Source organism: Eleginops maclovinus, chromosome 1 (assembly GCF_036324505.1).
Source record: "Eleginops maclovinus isolate JMC-PN-2008 ecotype Puerto Natales chromosome 1, JC_Emac_rtc_rv5, whole genome shotgun sequence".
In the NCBI taxonomy this organism is placed as follows: Eukaryota; Metazoa; Chordata; class Actinopteri; order Perciformes; family Eleginopidae; genus Eleginops; species Eleginops maclovinus.
The window spans coordinates 390,381-406,507 of record NC_086349.1 but is presented as its reverse complement, the minus strand read 5'-3'; the positions used below and the strand labels follow the sequence as shown (position 1 = coordinate 406,507).

General features: G+C 43.2%; 1 protein-coding gene across 4 annotated transcripts in view; it reads right to left on the bottom strand.

The window, feature by feature from the left end:
- Positions 1 to 3,321: 3,321 nt before the first annotated feature.
- The window catches only part of clcn6 (chloride channel 6), a 30,623-nt gene continuing 17,817 nt past the window's right edge, over positions 3,322 to 16,127 (bottom strand). For all 4 annotated transcript variants that reach the window (XM_063878761.1, XM_063878741.1, XM_063878751.1 and 1 more), the window contains 12 exons: positions 15,888 to 16,054; positions 15,665 to 15,776; positions 13,986 to 14,115; positions 13,607 to 13,760; positions 11,800 to 11,956; positions 11,563 to 11,669; positions 9,950 to 10,136; positions 9,330 to 9,487; positions 7,538 to 7,694; positions 5,660 to 5,767; positions 5,449 to 5,574; positions 3,322 to 5,261 (listed from right to left, as the gene is read on the bottom strand). In XM_063878761.1, coding sequence (XP_063734831.1) covers positions 5,181 to 5,261; positions 5,449 to 5,574; positions 5,660 to 5,767; positions 7,538 to 7,694; positions 9,330 to 9,487; positions 9,950 to 10,136; positions 11,563 to 11,669; positions 11,800 to 11,956; positions 13,607 to 13,760; positions 13,986 to 14,115; positions 15,665 to 15,776; positions 15,888 to 16,054 — 1,644 coding nt within the window. In that variant the 3' untranslated portion in view covers positions 3,322 to 5,180. The remainder of the gene's footprint in view (positions 5,262 to 5,448; positions 5,575 to 5,659; positions 5,768 to 7,537; positions 7,695 to 9,329; positions 9,488 to 9,949; positions 10,137 to 11,562; positions 11,670 to 11,799; positions 11,957 to 13,606; positions 13,761 to 13,985; positions 14,116 to 15,664; positions 15,777 to 15,887; positions 16,055 to 16,127) is intronic.

The window sequence follows — 16,127 nt, the reverse complement described above, 5'->3', positions numbered from 1 at the left end:
CTAACCCCGAGGTAATTGCTAAATCTGTAAACAAGGCGCGTCCATCTTTTCCGACCTCGAATGTGACGTCACTCCCAGTTCCGACCTCCGACCTCCGATGTAAACGCGGCAAAACACCGAACGGGCATTAGCTTGACCATGGCCGCTGAATGCAACAAGAGGCGGAAAACATACTTTTTTCACGAGAATTGGGAAATAGACTTTTGTTTCACAAGTGTAAAGGACAAGTGTGTTTGTTTGATCTGTGGAGTAAGCGTGGCGGTCGGTAAAAAATGCAATGTGGAGCGCCATTTCACCACAGTCCACAGCCCCTTCTCACGGAACTTTCCCGCTGGTAGCAATCTACGAAAAGAAAAGATAAAGGACCTGAAAATACAGCTACAACGACAGCAGTCTGTTTTTACCAGACCAGCACAGAAGGCTACTGCTTGTACGGAGGCTTCGTTTAAAGTGGCGCACATCCTGACAAAACGCAAAAAGGCCTTCACTGAGGGCAGTGTTGTAAAGGAGGCCATGACCGCGGTGGCTGAAACGTTATTCAAGGACCATAAATGTAAGACAGAAATATTGTCTGCTTTTGCTGATGTACAACTTGGTGCAAATACAATGGCAAGGAGAGTGTCTGCACTGGCTGTGGATGCAGGAAGACAGTTGGAAACTGACATTAACAGGTGTAAATGGTTTTCTATTCAGCTGGATGAATCTGTTGATGCGAGCGATACAGCCCAGCTGGCTGTTTTCATCCGCATGGTTTTTGATGATTTCACTGCGCATGAAGAGTTTTTGACTTTGCTTTCATTGAAAACTACAACAAGGGGAGTCGATATTTACAATGCTGTGAAGAACTACTTCACGGAACAGAAGATCCCTATTGAAAAGCTGGTGTCAATAACCACTGACGGAGCACCAGCGATGACAGGTCGTCACTCTGGATTTATTGCCCGATGCAAAGCAGACCCGGAGTTTCCGCCATTTCTGGCCTACCATTGCATAATTCACCAACAGGCTTTATGCGCGAAGGTCATGGGATTTGAACATGTCATGGAGCCGGTTGTCAAGATTATCAACTCCATCAGAGCAAAGGCTAAGCAACACAGGACCTTCAAGCAATTCCTGGAGGAATGCACTGTGGCCTATGGAGATCTCCTGCTCCACACTGACATCAGATGGCTCAGTAAGGGTAAAGTACTGCAACGTTTCTTTTCCTTGATGGGTGAAATCAAGATTTTCTTGGAAGAGAGGGGGGAGGACACCACCTTGTTATCTGATGCAGTGTGGGTCCTTGATCTTGCGTTTTTGACAGATGTAACTGAGAAAATGAATAACTTGAACGTACAGTTGCAAGGTAAAGAGAAAGACGTCTGCAACATGATCAGTGCTGTTAACGCGTTCAGCGCAAAACTGGCCTTTTTCATCCAGCAGTTGAAGGCCAAAAGATTCCAGCATTTCCCCTCTGTCACAAAGGTTTTGGAAACCCATGCAGGGATAGCTGATGCTTTGAACACAGAGAAGTACTGTGACCTCTTGATCAAGCTTGGCCAGGAGTTTGCAGACAGGTTCAGAGACTTTGAGAGACTTGAGCCCTGTGTGACATTAATTGCCAACCCATTCATGAATGTGGACATTAGTCAGATTTCTGGGCAGATGGCAGACCTTTTCTGTATTGATCCTGTGGAAATGGAAAGTGGAACTTTTAAACCTCCAAAACGACATACAGCTGAAATCTCAACAGCATGCTGAACATTTCTGGAGCTTGGTTGAGCCAGAAAACTATAAGAATCTGTGTCAAGCAGCTCTGAAGACAGCTGCTTTGTTTGGGTCTACATACCTCTGTGAATCTTCTTTTTCTGACATGAATGTCATCAAATCTAAGTTCAGAACAAGACTGACGGATGAACATTTGAAAGACTCCATAAGAGTGAACCTAAGTGGGTATATTCCAGCATACAGCTCTCTTGTTGGCACCATGCAGTGCCAGGTATCTCACTAACTAGAGGTGCTTGACTGAATATGTAGGCTAGTGAATAAATTACTGAAAGCCTATGTGATTTCAAAGGTGTGAGTTATGTTTTGACAAAGTGTCAGTGTTTTGTAAATGTTGTGCAAAAAATGTGAGTTTAATGTGTTTTATAGTTTGAACAGATAAAGAAATGCATATGCTGATGAGTTCAATTTGGGCTATGTTTCACTCAAAGTGTGAGTATTAGAGGTCAGTGTTTTGTAAATGTTATGCAAAAAATGTGAGTTTATCAGTGATAGCTGAAAAGAAAGAAATGAATAGACATGCATACTGATACATATTTAGTTACATTTCTGTATTTTGAGTGAGTATTGGCTGCCAATATTTTGAAAATGTTCATGCAAAAAAAACATGTTGTTGAAAAGAGAAAGAAATGTTTTGACATGCATACTTTGAGTTTAATTTGAGTATTAAAGTTCTTACACAAATAGTGAGTGTTGGATGTATGTTCCGTGTATGCTTGTGCCAAACGAAACCTTATTTAGGGATTTAGATACGTGTGAATAAATGTTACACATGATATAAAACACAAGTAGCTCTCCGTAATTTTTTTTCTTTAGAGGTAGCTCTCAGAGGGGAAAAGGTTGGAGACCCCTGGGTTAGGGTATGATAACGATGCTGATTCGCCGAAATAGTCCAATCGCGTATCTAAGAATGTCACATTGAACTAAGAAACAATGCCATTGGCTTGCGCCCACAGATCTAAGTTTCATCCCCCAATGAAAAGCTATCCTTGCTAAAATGACTGAGAAAAGTATAAGCTCTCCTATAGACTCCCATGTTATCGGCGCCCACGGACGGTAGCCGACCTGCCTATTCTCAGAAAAGGCGAATGGCAATATATTATGTCCGGACACATTTTAGCGGTTCTTGACAGTGGTCTCCCATACACATTTAACCCATAAACACGGTACATTTCTTATTTCAATTATGTTGTATATATAACGTTTTTTAACTCAAAAAGTCAGGGTGGGCGGCGCCCAAGCGCCCACTATTGACGCACCGCCACTGGCTGGAGGAGTTGGTTGATAGTGGAGGAAAGTGTTTTGGGATGAAGCCAGAAAGAGTGTGTCAGTGTACCGGGGGCCGGAGTGTGGGAAGGAGACTCTGAATAATCCAACATCATAAATATGTTATACATTTGATTAAATAAGATCAACCTCAACCTGTATGGCTCACTGGTGTTATTTGACCCGCCATGCGACCTCACAGAATTGATTTTATAATTTAATTAAAAAGTTCAACAATTACAGTTAAATCACAAACTTTTATAACCATCACACACATGAAGACACACCATGTTTGATGAAACTGAACTTTTATTTAACAGAAAGAAAGGCACAGACAGAGGTCCTATGAAACTTAGCAACATGTAATCATATATTCTGACTTGTCATGCCATATTAGTATTTGGAATGCATAACATTAAAATAGTCTTTTTAAAATAACAAACGAGCAGTGCCTATATTATAAACACATAACATAACAGCAAATCATAAACATAAAACTGTATAAAAATAATCTTTTAAATTAAACATAAAGCAGAGAAGAAACAATAATATAATATGTTCCAACCTGACAGTGGACTTCCTGTCCATCCTGCTACTTCTCTTGAGTCACATTTAAGGGAAATGACAATGAACGAGTACGAGGGACCAGAAACATGCTCCAGTGATGATCAACATATCGCAGAGGACTAACATGAAATAGTTAACACATTAGTAAAATTAAAATGAGACCTTTTCGCTTGAATAAAGTCCTTTTTTAACAAAACTTCAGTCGACCTCACGCTGACCCGAGGAATAACAGGGACAATATTACCTTGGATTATAAAAACAGAACAATGATCATGTTGTCACTCTCTTCAGTGCACTCAGTCCCACAGTAAATACACATGTAAAAACAGTCAAAATTAAAAGTACTTCAGTGACAGAGATAAAGCATAAGAAACTATTTTCAACGTGATGTCATGCAGGTGCCAAGGAAAGCTTTGCCACTTAACTGTCACCTGCAAACCTTCAAAGAAACCACATCTTTTTCCTGTTCTCTTTCAAATGCCTGCAGCAGCATTTTGATTGAAGAATTTTAAGAGACTTTTTGGTACAGCCTGATAATAAAGATTTACAATAGTCCAGCCCTGAAGTTACACAAGCATGGACTAGTTTCTCTGCAGGTCTTACTTTCAGATGAAGAGCAGCAGACAGCCTCACCTGGAACTTAGACTTAAACATGGATTGTGACCAGACTAAGTGTGTGTGTTCTGCAAAGCTTGCTCATTTTCTCCATCTTGTAATTGCAACGAGAAAAACAACAGTTACATTACAGGTTAAAGCTCTCAGTCCCTACAACCACGTCACAGTCCTTCCATCTCTCAGACTGTCCTTCAGATGTCCCTCAGACTGTATAGCTAGCTATGTAGGACTAGGACTTCTTTATTCTGCTTACCAAGCTCTTACTTGTCGATTGTGTCTCCATCCAGCAGAAAAAGGGTCAGAGAGCTGGACAGCAGACCTGAAATCACTAGACATTGTCCAGTTTCCTCCTTTTGTGTGACCAGGGTTAAAAACTTGGAGACTACGAGCTATGAGTACATGGTGGCCACAAAAAATCATGCTGAAACAATACTATCAGTATCAGAGCATTGGTACTTCCATATCCTCACTGCTGTTGCTCACTGAATACATCAAACAGATACATGAGGGGAGATTAGTGTGGTGTTAAACCTTTCTATCAACACGTTTTAACAAACATATTTGACTTTAGTCAAATATGTTTGAGACGGTTGTATGACAATACACCTGTTTCATGGGTCAGGCCGTCGGATGGTGAGGCAGGCAGGAGGAGGCTTACTATAGCAGCACTGAGGTGTGTCCTGCTGAAGGGATGGACAGCAGGACAGAGTCTGTGTCGGGAGGACCGCAGGACAGAGTCTGTGCCGGGAGGACAGCAGGACAGAGTTTGTGTCGGGAGGACAGCAGGACAGAATCTGTGTCGGGAGGACAGCAGGACAGAGTCTGTGTCAGGAGGACTGCAGGACAGAGTCTGTGTCGGGAGGACTGCAGGACAGAGTCTGTGTCAGGAGGACTGCAGGACAGAGTCTGTGTCAGGAGGACTGCAGGACAGAGTCTGTGTCGGGAGGACAGCAGGACGTTCAGTGGCTTCAAACACGGATGCTGTGCTGTCGCAGTTTGGCCACAAGGAACTCATGGGTTAAATTATGTCGTGTGATTATTCCAACGATCTGAAACAGATGGAAGATAATGAGCAAGAGTCCAGACAAAAAACTAAAGCCTGTGCATGCTGGACTAGCTACAGTGTTTTTATTTGGGGTTTTCTCTGGGTGTAATGATCAAAATTTGGACTGAAACACGTAATACTGGAGGGACAGCTTGAGCTGGAAGGAAGAGCTCTCTTGGAGGATCACTTACTTCTCCGACAGCGTTCACCACTGGCAGGTGTCGCAGGCCCATGGTCCTGAAAAGGTTGAACACCTGGGAGATGTGGGTGTTGGGGGACACAGTGTATGGGCTCGGGTTCATGTAGGGGGTGACATCCTAGAAACACAGGGATCTTTTTTATCGACTGTTTTTTTCCACTATAAAAATTACTCTTCTATCTTAGTGTTTAAACGGGTCGTACCACTATCATGCGGGGGTTGAGCAGGGCGAGGTCCAAGTCATGGATGTCGGGGTAACGTGGGTAATCTTCAGTCATCTCTGCATAGGACAACCGGGGCTGAGTGGCGCTCTGGATGTAAAGCAAATATCTGTCACAAAAATTATTCCTAAGACCCCGGACTGCAGGCCCCCCAAGTTACAATTGTATTAAATGACATAAACCGTAATTCCTGCAACGCTGAAAATAATGAGCAGCTCAGCCTGCTGTACTTTAGGGGCTCTGCATCAGGGCTGAGGTTTCCTGTTCTAGAAGTGCACATCACAGCAGCAATATCCTGCGGTTTTGGTGATTTTTGTTCTCTCCACGGCTAGACTTGAATCTTACTTGAAGTGAAGATGGATCAGCCTCTGGTCCAAGACGACCAGTGTTGTTTTTTTCCTGCGCGTGCTTCAGTACCGCTCTTAGGGGTCCGACTAGAATACTGAGTTACATTACTATCCCACCACTGCTAGAGCAATAAATAGTAATATTATAAACTTTTCTTTGGTAGGGGGACCACAGGGGGGTCCCAGGTCAGTTTTACAGGGGAACTGGCCCCTGTCCCCCCCCCCCGAAACCGCCCCTGACCACAATCAATGTGATTGGCTGATCCTATTAATGCCTCTGAGTCTTTACAGGCTGCAGCTGGCTCAGTTGTAAAGCTGGAGTAAAGATAGAGATATCATCTGAACCTAGAAAACACAATGGCAATATATCTTCACCATGGCAACAGGAACAACAGCTTCCTTCTTATACTCTATTCAGTAATATGTATGTTTTGTTGTATTGTTTTTTATTAGCATTTCCAGTATTTTAAGCCTCTATGTTGCATGTTTTAACTGACTGTATTTAGCTTTTAGGGTGACTGTCAACATCTGTCCAGGAGCTACAGATGAAAAATATCCTCTAACCAAACCAAATGTGGTTTTTGGCGAGGGAAGAACTGATATGGCTATAACCACAGGGGGCCCTTGACCTCTGACCTGGAGTTTCCTGAACTCAAAATTGTTCTACAGTTACCCAGCAGCCTCTGCTCTACAGACATGCTCACTTTATGATCATCACATGCAGCTTTGGGTAAAAACGGTACAGTTTAAATACAACACAGTTTTATATATTAACACTTATTTCTGCAGGGAAAAAAAAGTTATTTTTGTATTGCCCTAAACAGTCTCGGAATGACTGGAGAGCTGAGTCTGGTGGATCCAAAGAGCCTTGAGTCATGATTGATGAAACCTCTTTGACCCTTGACCTGGCAGTGTAAAATGCTGTGAGATAATCCCAGCTTCATTAAACTTCACAGACTGAGAGCTTACAGAGGGGTTTGGGTCCCCTTGTTATATTCACCATAAGGGGGTTAGAGAGGAGCACTCGTTTACTCTAAACTTTCATATTTTAATAACAGATTTATGACACAAAATATTGAAAGGGTATCGAGCTGCATCTAAAGTTCATCTTCAGGTGTTTAGCTGTCAGAGGCTGTTACAACTTCTCCTGCACAAATAGCTCAAATCTATGTGGGTCTCTGAGGGTGTAGCGAATCAGTTCCAGAAAAACAGATGCTAGGAAAACAAATCAAGAGGCCACGCTCATGTTTCCTCTTCATCTCATATGAGGAAGTTCTCATATCTTCACAACAACAGGGCGACATGTAGCTCAGTGGAGAGAGCGGTGTGAAGATTGCAAACAAGTCATTTTAACTGTCTTATTAGTGCAAATGTGTTCAATGTGGAACACAGACTAAACTTCAGCTGGAGAGTTTTTACCAGAACGTACGTGCAGTTTAATTCTGGCTGTAGGCTTTGCAGTGTGTTCAAGTGTGATTTAATGCCTGTGTGTGCGTGGGTGTGTGCGACTGACCGACTGGTTCTCGGAGTAGCAGACTCCCCTGATGAGCAGGGTGACCAGCTGGGAGCGCAGGATGAGTCCGTGGAAGGTGAGCGGTCTGAAGCGCTCCTCCATGCTCCACTCCTCGCTGGGGGACTGGTCCGGGTACAGGTTGGGGTACGGAGCATGCCTGCATATGCACAGCACAACCACTTCACTAAAACCCACAAAAGGTTTTCCTGTACAAAGGCTCAGTAATGCTTACAGATACGGTTTATATGAAATGAATTGTAAAGGGATAGTGTTGCAGCTCATAGTCCCACTGTGAAGCCGGGAATGTTGAGTACCCCGAAGTGTGATGATAGAAATGTATAGTACGGGCATATAGATGAATTTGGGGTTGATTTTAAAGTTGTACGGTTCTCAAAAGTGCCATTTTGAAACATTGATATTGATTCAACACACATCCAAAGTGTTCCAAATCAGCAAAGATTTTTTGTATCTATAGTCTGCACATGCTAATGAATGCAACTGATGCAAATGTTGTAAATTGCCCGTCATATGCAGGTTATCATCCGGTGCCCAGGTGCCAACAAGACATATGTGGAACAAAGAGTATGTTTGTGCGGGACAATGCAGGACATGTTACTGCGTTGCTAAGAGCAAGTTTAGATTGAAATACACTGCCCGGCCAAAAAAAAGGTCACAAGCTTAAGGAGGAAGTGCTATGATCTGGGGTTGCTGCATTTGGTCTGGTCTAGGTTCAGCAACTTGCCCAAACATGGTCAGCTGACTACCTGAATATACCGAAGGACCAGTGGTCTGAATCTCCCGTCATCAATACAAGATCTTTTTGAAAAATGAATGCAAGACAGAAATAAATGTTGTGACATTGCAGAAGCTTGTGGAAACGATGCCACAGAGAATGCGTGCCGTAATCAAAGCTAAAGGCGGCCCAACGAATATTAGAGTGTGTGACTTTTTTTTGGCCAGACGGTTTATAATGTCTATCCAACCCTTAAAGCGATCCAATGTAGCATTTGTACCTTAAAATAACAGCTTGAAAAAAATTGAGCGGCTAGAATGACTTTTAATATGACGATTTGCCTCTCTTTCATGCCCATCGGGGGTCTGAGGTGAGATAACTGCGCTATGTAACTTTGCTAGACCGGGCCGGGAGATGAGCGGAAGTACTTCGACTTGCTTTCTGGCACACCTACCGCAATAACAAATAGACCCCCTCCACGCACCCAGGTATAAGGAGAAGCAAGCGCAGCATTGTCAGTACATCATCATGGCAGAGGCACCGAAGAAAAAGAAGACGTTGACTGATGAAGCAAGGAAGAGAAAGAGAGAGGCCGACAAAGTAAGAGACCGGACTAGAGTTGCTCTCGGAACAGTTTATACACGTTGGCGAGATCTGAAAGAAACATTTGGATACAAGTTTGATTCAGAGCTTGCCACCTTTCTGCTGGATTAGTAAGTAGCTTATTTGCTGTTCTTGTTCACCTTCTGACTCCTCGTCGGTTCGTCATCAAATGCACGTGAATGCGACAGGGTGTTGTATTTACGACAGTGTCGTAAACGTACATTACCTCCAAGCCTGTAGGGGGAGCTCCATAATGGGCTTTTTGACAAGTTCCGTTGGATCGCTTTAAAAATAAACATTTCTACTGAAACTATTAGCTTTAAATTTAAATACCAATGCTTTACTATGGTTTAATTGTTTTCCCAAACTATGCAATTGAAGGAATTAAATATATTTGTTTTAAATCGTGTTTAATTATCCGTAAATATTCTGTTTCTCTTGATGGGGGTGACCTACCTCCTCTCTAACATCTGCTGCAGCAGGTCCTCCCCTCCTCCCCTCCCCCCCACAGCGCTGCGTTCCTCACAGACGTTCTTCAGCTCGCTGGAGGGGTATGACTTCATGGACTGGCAGCGCCGCCGCTGCTCCCCCGCGCGGGACAACACGCTGGATTTCTGGATGGGAATGTGAAGAGCATGTTTCCTCAGACCGCTGGGTCCCAACATGCTGGATCCATCCCAGCAGCACTCACTTTGGATTCATTATACAGTCAGTGAAATAAAAACTGAAAATATGGATTTCATTAGAACATTGAATGGATTGTTTAACATGCGTGTGTGCTTTTACTTCTAAATAGGAACAAATCTTTCATGGTTAAAGTGACTTTTAACAACTTCCTACTAAGAACGTATTATATTACAAAATCAGTATTTTTTTTAGACATTGCCTTGGAGCAGAACTGGTCATTGACTTGCAATATTGTTCACACTTACAAAGTGCCATTAAAGAGCATCTATTATCTAAATCTTATCAGCTGCGACCGAATCAACATGAGGGGCAGCAGGACTCAGTGTTTTTAGGTTGTTTTTGAAATGTGCCCCCCCTCTGTATCCCCCAGGTTCAGTGGCAGGACTGACCTTAAAGCGGATGTTGTTGCTGACCAGGATGTTGCCCTTCATGAAGTCCCGCTCGTTGTGCCGGTTCTCTGTGACCACAGGGAAGGCATTGTAGACCGTGGTGCGCAGGATGCTGACCAAAGACTGGACCCGTGTGTGGGGGTACACATAGGTCAGGTTGGGCTCCATGATATCACTAGCTGTCAGCCTGGATAAAAATGAGGTAAAGGTCCTGTTTTAGGTGATGACATAACAACTCCTGACAGACTGAGGATCCAAATACTCTCTTAATCCTTCTGGGCGACATAGATCCTCCTTCCTAATTATCATCCACCAATAAACAGGCATGGATAACAATCTGCTTGTTCATGTATTCACACAATGAGGCGCTTCAAACTGATTCCACTCATCATGCTGACCTCTCAATTCATCCGGGCCCCAGCAGCATTATTCCCCTTCAAATATATTTATATTAATATGCTTATTCAATGTTAGGGAATATTCTGCTTCTGTGTTTAACCCTTTGACCTAGTTCATAATTTTCTCCTTCGTCTGTCTGTATTCCCATGGCATAGTTCTTCGGCCTTGGAGGTGCTGTTATCTTCATTAAGGAGGGGCAGCCTGGGCTTCCGGAGCCTTGTTGTTACCATACTGGGTACGAGCTCATGGCGACATAAGATTGGCTTTATTGTTTTGGGACAGCTGGGCGCCAGTTTATCTGGCACCAGGTGCTCTTGTATGCATATTCTATTGACCTAGATGAAAGCTTTAGTTAGACGTAGGGTCCATATTTGTTTAGTCTGGCGACTGAAGAATGTTGATTATACACTCTGAACTAGTTAAAACCTCGGACTGCAGTACAGATCTTCAGAATTGGTCGGGCAACCGCTTTGTCAACTCGTGGCTGCAGCAAATGTCTTGACAATTCTCCGACCGTTTAACTTCATAATAAACCTTCAGTGTTTGCTATCAAAGTTCTAGCTCTCCCCGTGTCTCTCTGAGTTTCGTCTCCATTGCTTCAGAAGTTTCCACCACACGCTATATCATATTACATAATTGCCTTTGTATTTGATTACTATTATTTTTGAGTTATAACTAATTCATAATTTGCTCTCAAAGCAGAAGTCTAGGGCGGCGCTGAGGAGAGTGAGAGGAGATGGTGATCACTGAGGCTGTCTTCCTGCCCTTACATGCTCCATAAATCTATTTATCCTCTGAATATGGTTATAAGAATTTCATATTCTCAGAGCCATGATTTGTTTTGTTCCAAATAAAAAAAAATAATAATAATATGACCAAAATCTTGGACAACTTGGAATGAGCAGGAGTGACATGCGCCTGATTTGATAGCGGGCTCACATATTCTGGTGGGAATACAGTCCACTTCTTTGTTGCTAGTCTTGGAGGCTAGACTTGATGTCGGAGTGCCGTGGTTTTGGCATTCCCTTCTCTCACTACATTGCCTCTGCATCATCTTCTCTTTAATATGACAACCCACTGCGCTAGGATGGACACCCATGAATGGCATGGTTCTGAGTGTGACGGTATGAACACTCAACATGTTAGCAGCTAACCTGAGTGTGTGTGACTGTGAGAGTGCAGCACCAGGCCGTCAGCCCCTGATTTCATCTTACTTGTCCATTTCAACCTCAGTCTCCCACTCCAGCAGCGGCACTCCTCTCAGCTGGATGTGGATGTCATAGATGCCTTTGTTGAAAAAATCTCCCGTCCACTTGGCAACCTGGTGGTCAAAAGCATTCAGCATGTGATCACAACACGAATTACATGACTCTTGTACACACATATCACTCCTCAAAACCAACATGAAAACATTGACTTCTTAAGGAAAAACTGCATAATTGTCACTTTACCATTAGAGTTATCATGATGGGCAGCCCATATGTGATTTCATTGGTGGATTCAATTAGGATGACAGTCAGACTGATGCTCATCCTGACCACGCCTCCCAGGAAGGCAGCAGCTCCAATCAGAGCAAAGGTCCCCGGGTAGATGTTCATTTCCAGCTTCCTGACATAGGACAGACCAGAGGGGACAGAGAGTGAGGAGTGAGTGGTGAGTGTCAAGAGTCTCCATCAGGAAGCAGCATCCTCAGACAATGGCCCCCACCACCTCACAACACACACAGGCATTCAGCCTCTCTCTGGTGTTGGTTTTTGTCTCTCTGTTAAGGTTACGTTGGTAGGCCAGTTCAGGAATTCATCTGTGTCAGCAGGCTGTGCTTATTCACTTTGGTCTTAATTTCTCATGCCTGTGTGTTGAGAGCAGGAGTCAGGACATGTTAGCCTAGCTTAGCATACAGACTTGAAGCAAGGAACACAACTAACTTATCAAGGTCCAAAGTAATAATATTTGATTTATTCATTGTGAACCGCAGCATCAGGACCAAAACCTGCATACTCAGAGACAGTTTCATTCCAGAGGCCATCAGACCACCTGAGCTCTGTGCCTCCATAACACAATCATTGATCTATTTATTTAATTATCTTAATAGCTATGATTAGATCAAACAGTATTTAATTGAACTTCACTGTACAATATTTAATATTGAATCTTAAATCCTGTTATTGTATATTTAATGCTATTTAAATGTACAAAGAATCCTGCCTTACTTGGACACTTTCAACAAAAATGCATATTTTAGCTTATTGTGTTATTTTATGTACATGTATATCATCTGCACTACTTCTAGACTGGTCAATAACAAAATACCTGCACCATTTTTACTTTATTTAAACTACTCTGTTTCATTTTGCACAATTTTTTTGTTTTATTTTATTATCTTTATTTTATTATTGTCTCATGTCTTTTTATAATATGCTGCATTGTTGGAGGAGCTCGGGACCTAATATTTTCAATGCCATAACTACACTGTAGCTACTGTACATCTGACAATAAAAACCCCTTGAACCTTGAACAACCTTAAATTAAAAAGGATCACTTCATTAAATTACACTTTTTGGCAGATGAACTCCATCAGTGGCATTTTCCCTGAGCAACATGATTTGTTAGGAGGCTCTGGGCCTGTTCAGACCATCTCTACGGAATGGTCTAAGATCATGGAGCCAGGGCATTCAGGGCATGTCCAAGTCTCGCTTTTGTGCCAATCATTACATTTTAAATAATATAATCTGTACTTCTTTCTGATGCATCCTGTGGGGGGAACAGGCTGAAGGAAGAGTGGATGCTTACAGCCTGCAGAAGTGCTGTGTGATAAGCCGGACAAAACCGAGAGGGGAAAGTGGAGACACATATAGTTACTGAGCATCGACAGGGGTTGGAGTGCACCCCCTACCTGAGGCAAACAGCACACGTTCTTTAGACTCATCATGACACATTTGATAAAAACACTTGGGTGGGGAAGCCTCTGAGGGTGTGACAGTGCTGCAGTGCATCTGTCTCTGGCTGTGTGAGGGCTGTGACCGCCGGTGAACGCAGGTTCAGTATAATCTCCCCTTGAGCATGGCCTTGGGCCTCCTGAGGGTACCATCTGTCTCTTAAGCTGCTTAACATTCACCAGCCCCCCTCTAACCTATGGCACCGGTCAATAGTGAGATCATTTACTGGATCAGATTCTGATCCCTTTTTGATTGATAGTTATTTAGACAGGGGGACAGTCATACATCCGTCATTGGAACATCAGGGGAACATGCTTCTTACACTTTGAGGATGTTGGCAACCAGACGTCCAAAAGCGGCCCCACAGAGCAGTGATGGAACAAAGAGGCCGCTGGGCACAGACACACCGTAGGTCCAGCAGGCCAACAGGAAGTAGAGCAGGAAGAACACTGACAGAGTCACAGGACTAAAGGTTCCTGACAGGACAACAGGGGCAGAGTTAATATAGAGACCTCCTTAAACATGGTCCCATGCTGCTCTACTGTCAGCCAGGGGCAGCAGAGTCCGTAAGAAGCTGAAACATGTTGCATATCACAATCATCGATAACATTCATTCTATTTGTATATTTCACAGGTGTGTGTACGTGTGTGTGTGTGTGTGTGTGTGTGTGTGTGTGTGGGGGGGGGGGGGGGTATCCTACCATCCTGGTGGAAGAGCTGGTGAATAGCAGTCTCCTGTGGGTTGAAGAACAGCGTGGCCATGTCGTTGTAGGTCTTATTGGTGCAGAAGAACTGGCGAATAGTTGAGTTGATGGCCTCACTGCTGGACAGCTGAAACACAACTCACAGCTTAACTGGAATCATGTCCTAACAGTAAGTCATTGAAACCAGACTATCCTTATGCTATATCAGAGTTTCTTCCTACTAATTAATTTTTTTCAAATGAAGAGATAGAACCAAGGAAACATCAGGATTTCTCTTTATACTAAAATGAGAATTTACCAGTTTGGTGACGTTAGAGCTGCTGCTGTAGCTGCGAGTGTTTTTCGCATGTATGATACAGTAGCTCAGAGGACGTGTGGAACAGTTCTGAAAGCCCACAGTCACATACACAAACCTCCAGTCAACACTGAAGACTTGCTGATTCCAAATAACATAACATAATATCTTATTCAGCCTTTTTCACGGAGGACCTCAGTGGAATGCTTTTAGGACCTTTGAACACATCCAATAGCCTCTGCTTTCCACAATTCTTGACACATAACACTGAACTGAATATATGGAAGTGGACTTAAAGAATAGATTGTTGTTGTACGTGATAGGCTAAGGGTCGGGACATCTAAGGGTTGACCAATCAAAACAGACTGGGCTCTGGTTTCAGACAGAGGGTGAAAGGAGGTGCTGCAGCACAGGCAGTATGAGAAAGAGCTTTCTGAACATCAGCAGGAGAGGACTCTTTAAAGTAGAGACACTACATACTGATATACAACTGAACATCAGCAGGAAGGGACTTTAAAGCAGAGACACTGCATACTGATATACAGCTGAACATCAGCAGGAGAGGACTCTTTAAAGTAGAGACACTACATACTGATATACAGCTGAACATCAGCAAGAGAGAACTCTTTAAAGTAAAGACTCTACATACTGATATACAGCTGAACATCAGCAGGAGAGGACTCTTTAAAGTAAAGACTCTACACACTGATATACACCTGAACATCAGCAGGAGAGGACTCTTTAATGTAGAGATTCTACATACTGATATACACCTGAACATCAGCAGGAGAGGACTCTTTAAAGTAGAGATGCTACATACTGATATACACCTGAACATCAGCAGGAGAGGACTCTTTAAAGCAGAGACGCTACATACTGATATACACCTGGACATCAACAGGAGAGGACTCTTTAAAGTAAAGACGCTACATACTGATATACAGCTGAACATCACCAGGAGAGGACTCTTTAAAGTAGAGACGCTACATACTGATATACAACTGAACATCAGCAGGAGAGGACTCTTTAAAGTAGAGACACTACATACTGATATACACCTGAACATCAGCAGGAGAGGACTCTTTAAAGTACAGATACTACATACTGATATACACCTGAACATCAGCAGGAAATGACTCTTTAAAGTAGAGACACTACATACTGATATACAGCTGAACATCAGCAGGAAAGGACTCTTTAAAGTAGGGACACTACATACTGATATACACCTGAACATCAGCAGGAGAGGACTCTTTAAAGTAGGGACGCTACATACTGATACACTTCTGTACAGGAGCATAGTAGGGTCACTTTAAGACAGAGTGGAATATTTAAAAGTTGGCAGGAGTGCTCGGTAAGGATGTAGAAAAAACTCACTCACCGTGGTGTTGTGGGTTGTGGGGGAGGAGAGGTCACGACATTCTCCTAACAGTATGGAAGCAGCAAATATCACCACTGTTGTCACCATGGCAACCAGTAGACTCTCTAAAAGTCTAAAAGAAATAAGTGCCACATTTTAAGACATGTGCAGTCAAAAGCAGAGCAGACCTTTAGCACAGTAAAGATGGCGTGCTGTTTGTAGTAAGCTTCCCAGTAGCAATCACCTGATGAACTTGGCTTTTTGGTGGATGTTCCTCATGCGATACTTGGCCAGGCTTTTGTTCATGCAGTTGAAGAGCGCCCCCAGCAAGCCACCCACCACCCCCATCAGGACAAAGAAGGCCAGGTCCACTGCAGTCCACAGGTGGCAGTTCTTTTCTTCATCTGGACACTGCAGAGCAAAAAACAGAACGTCGCTGACACCAAGTTACATCAAGCAATGAATAACAGGAGAGAAAATAAAA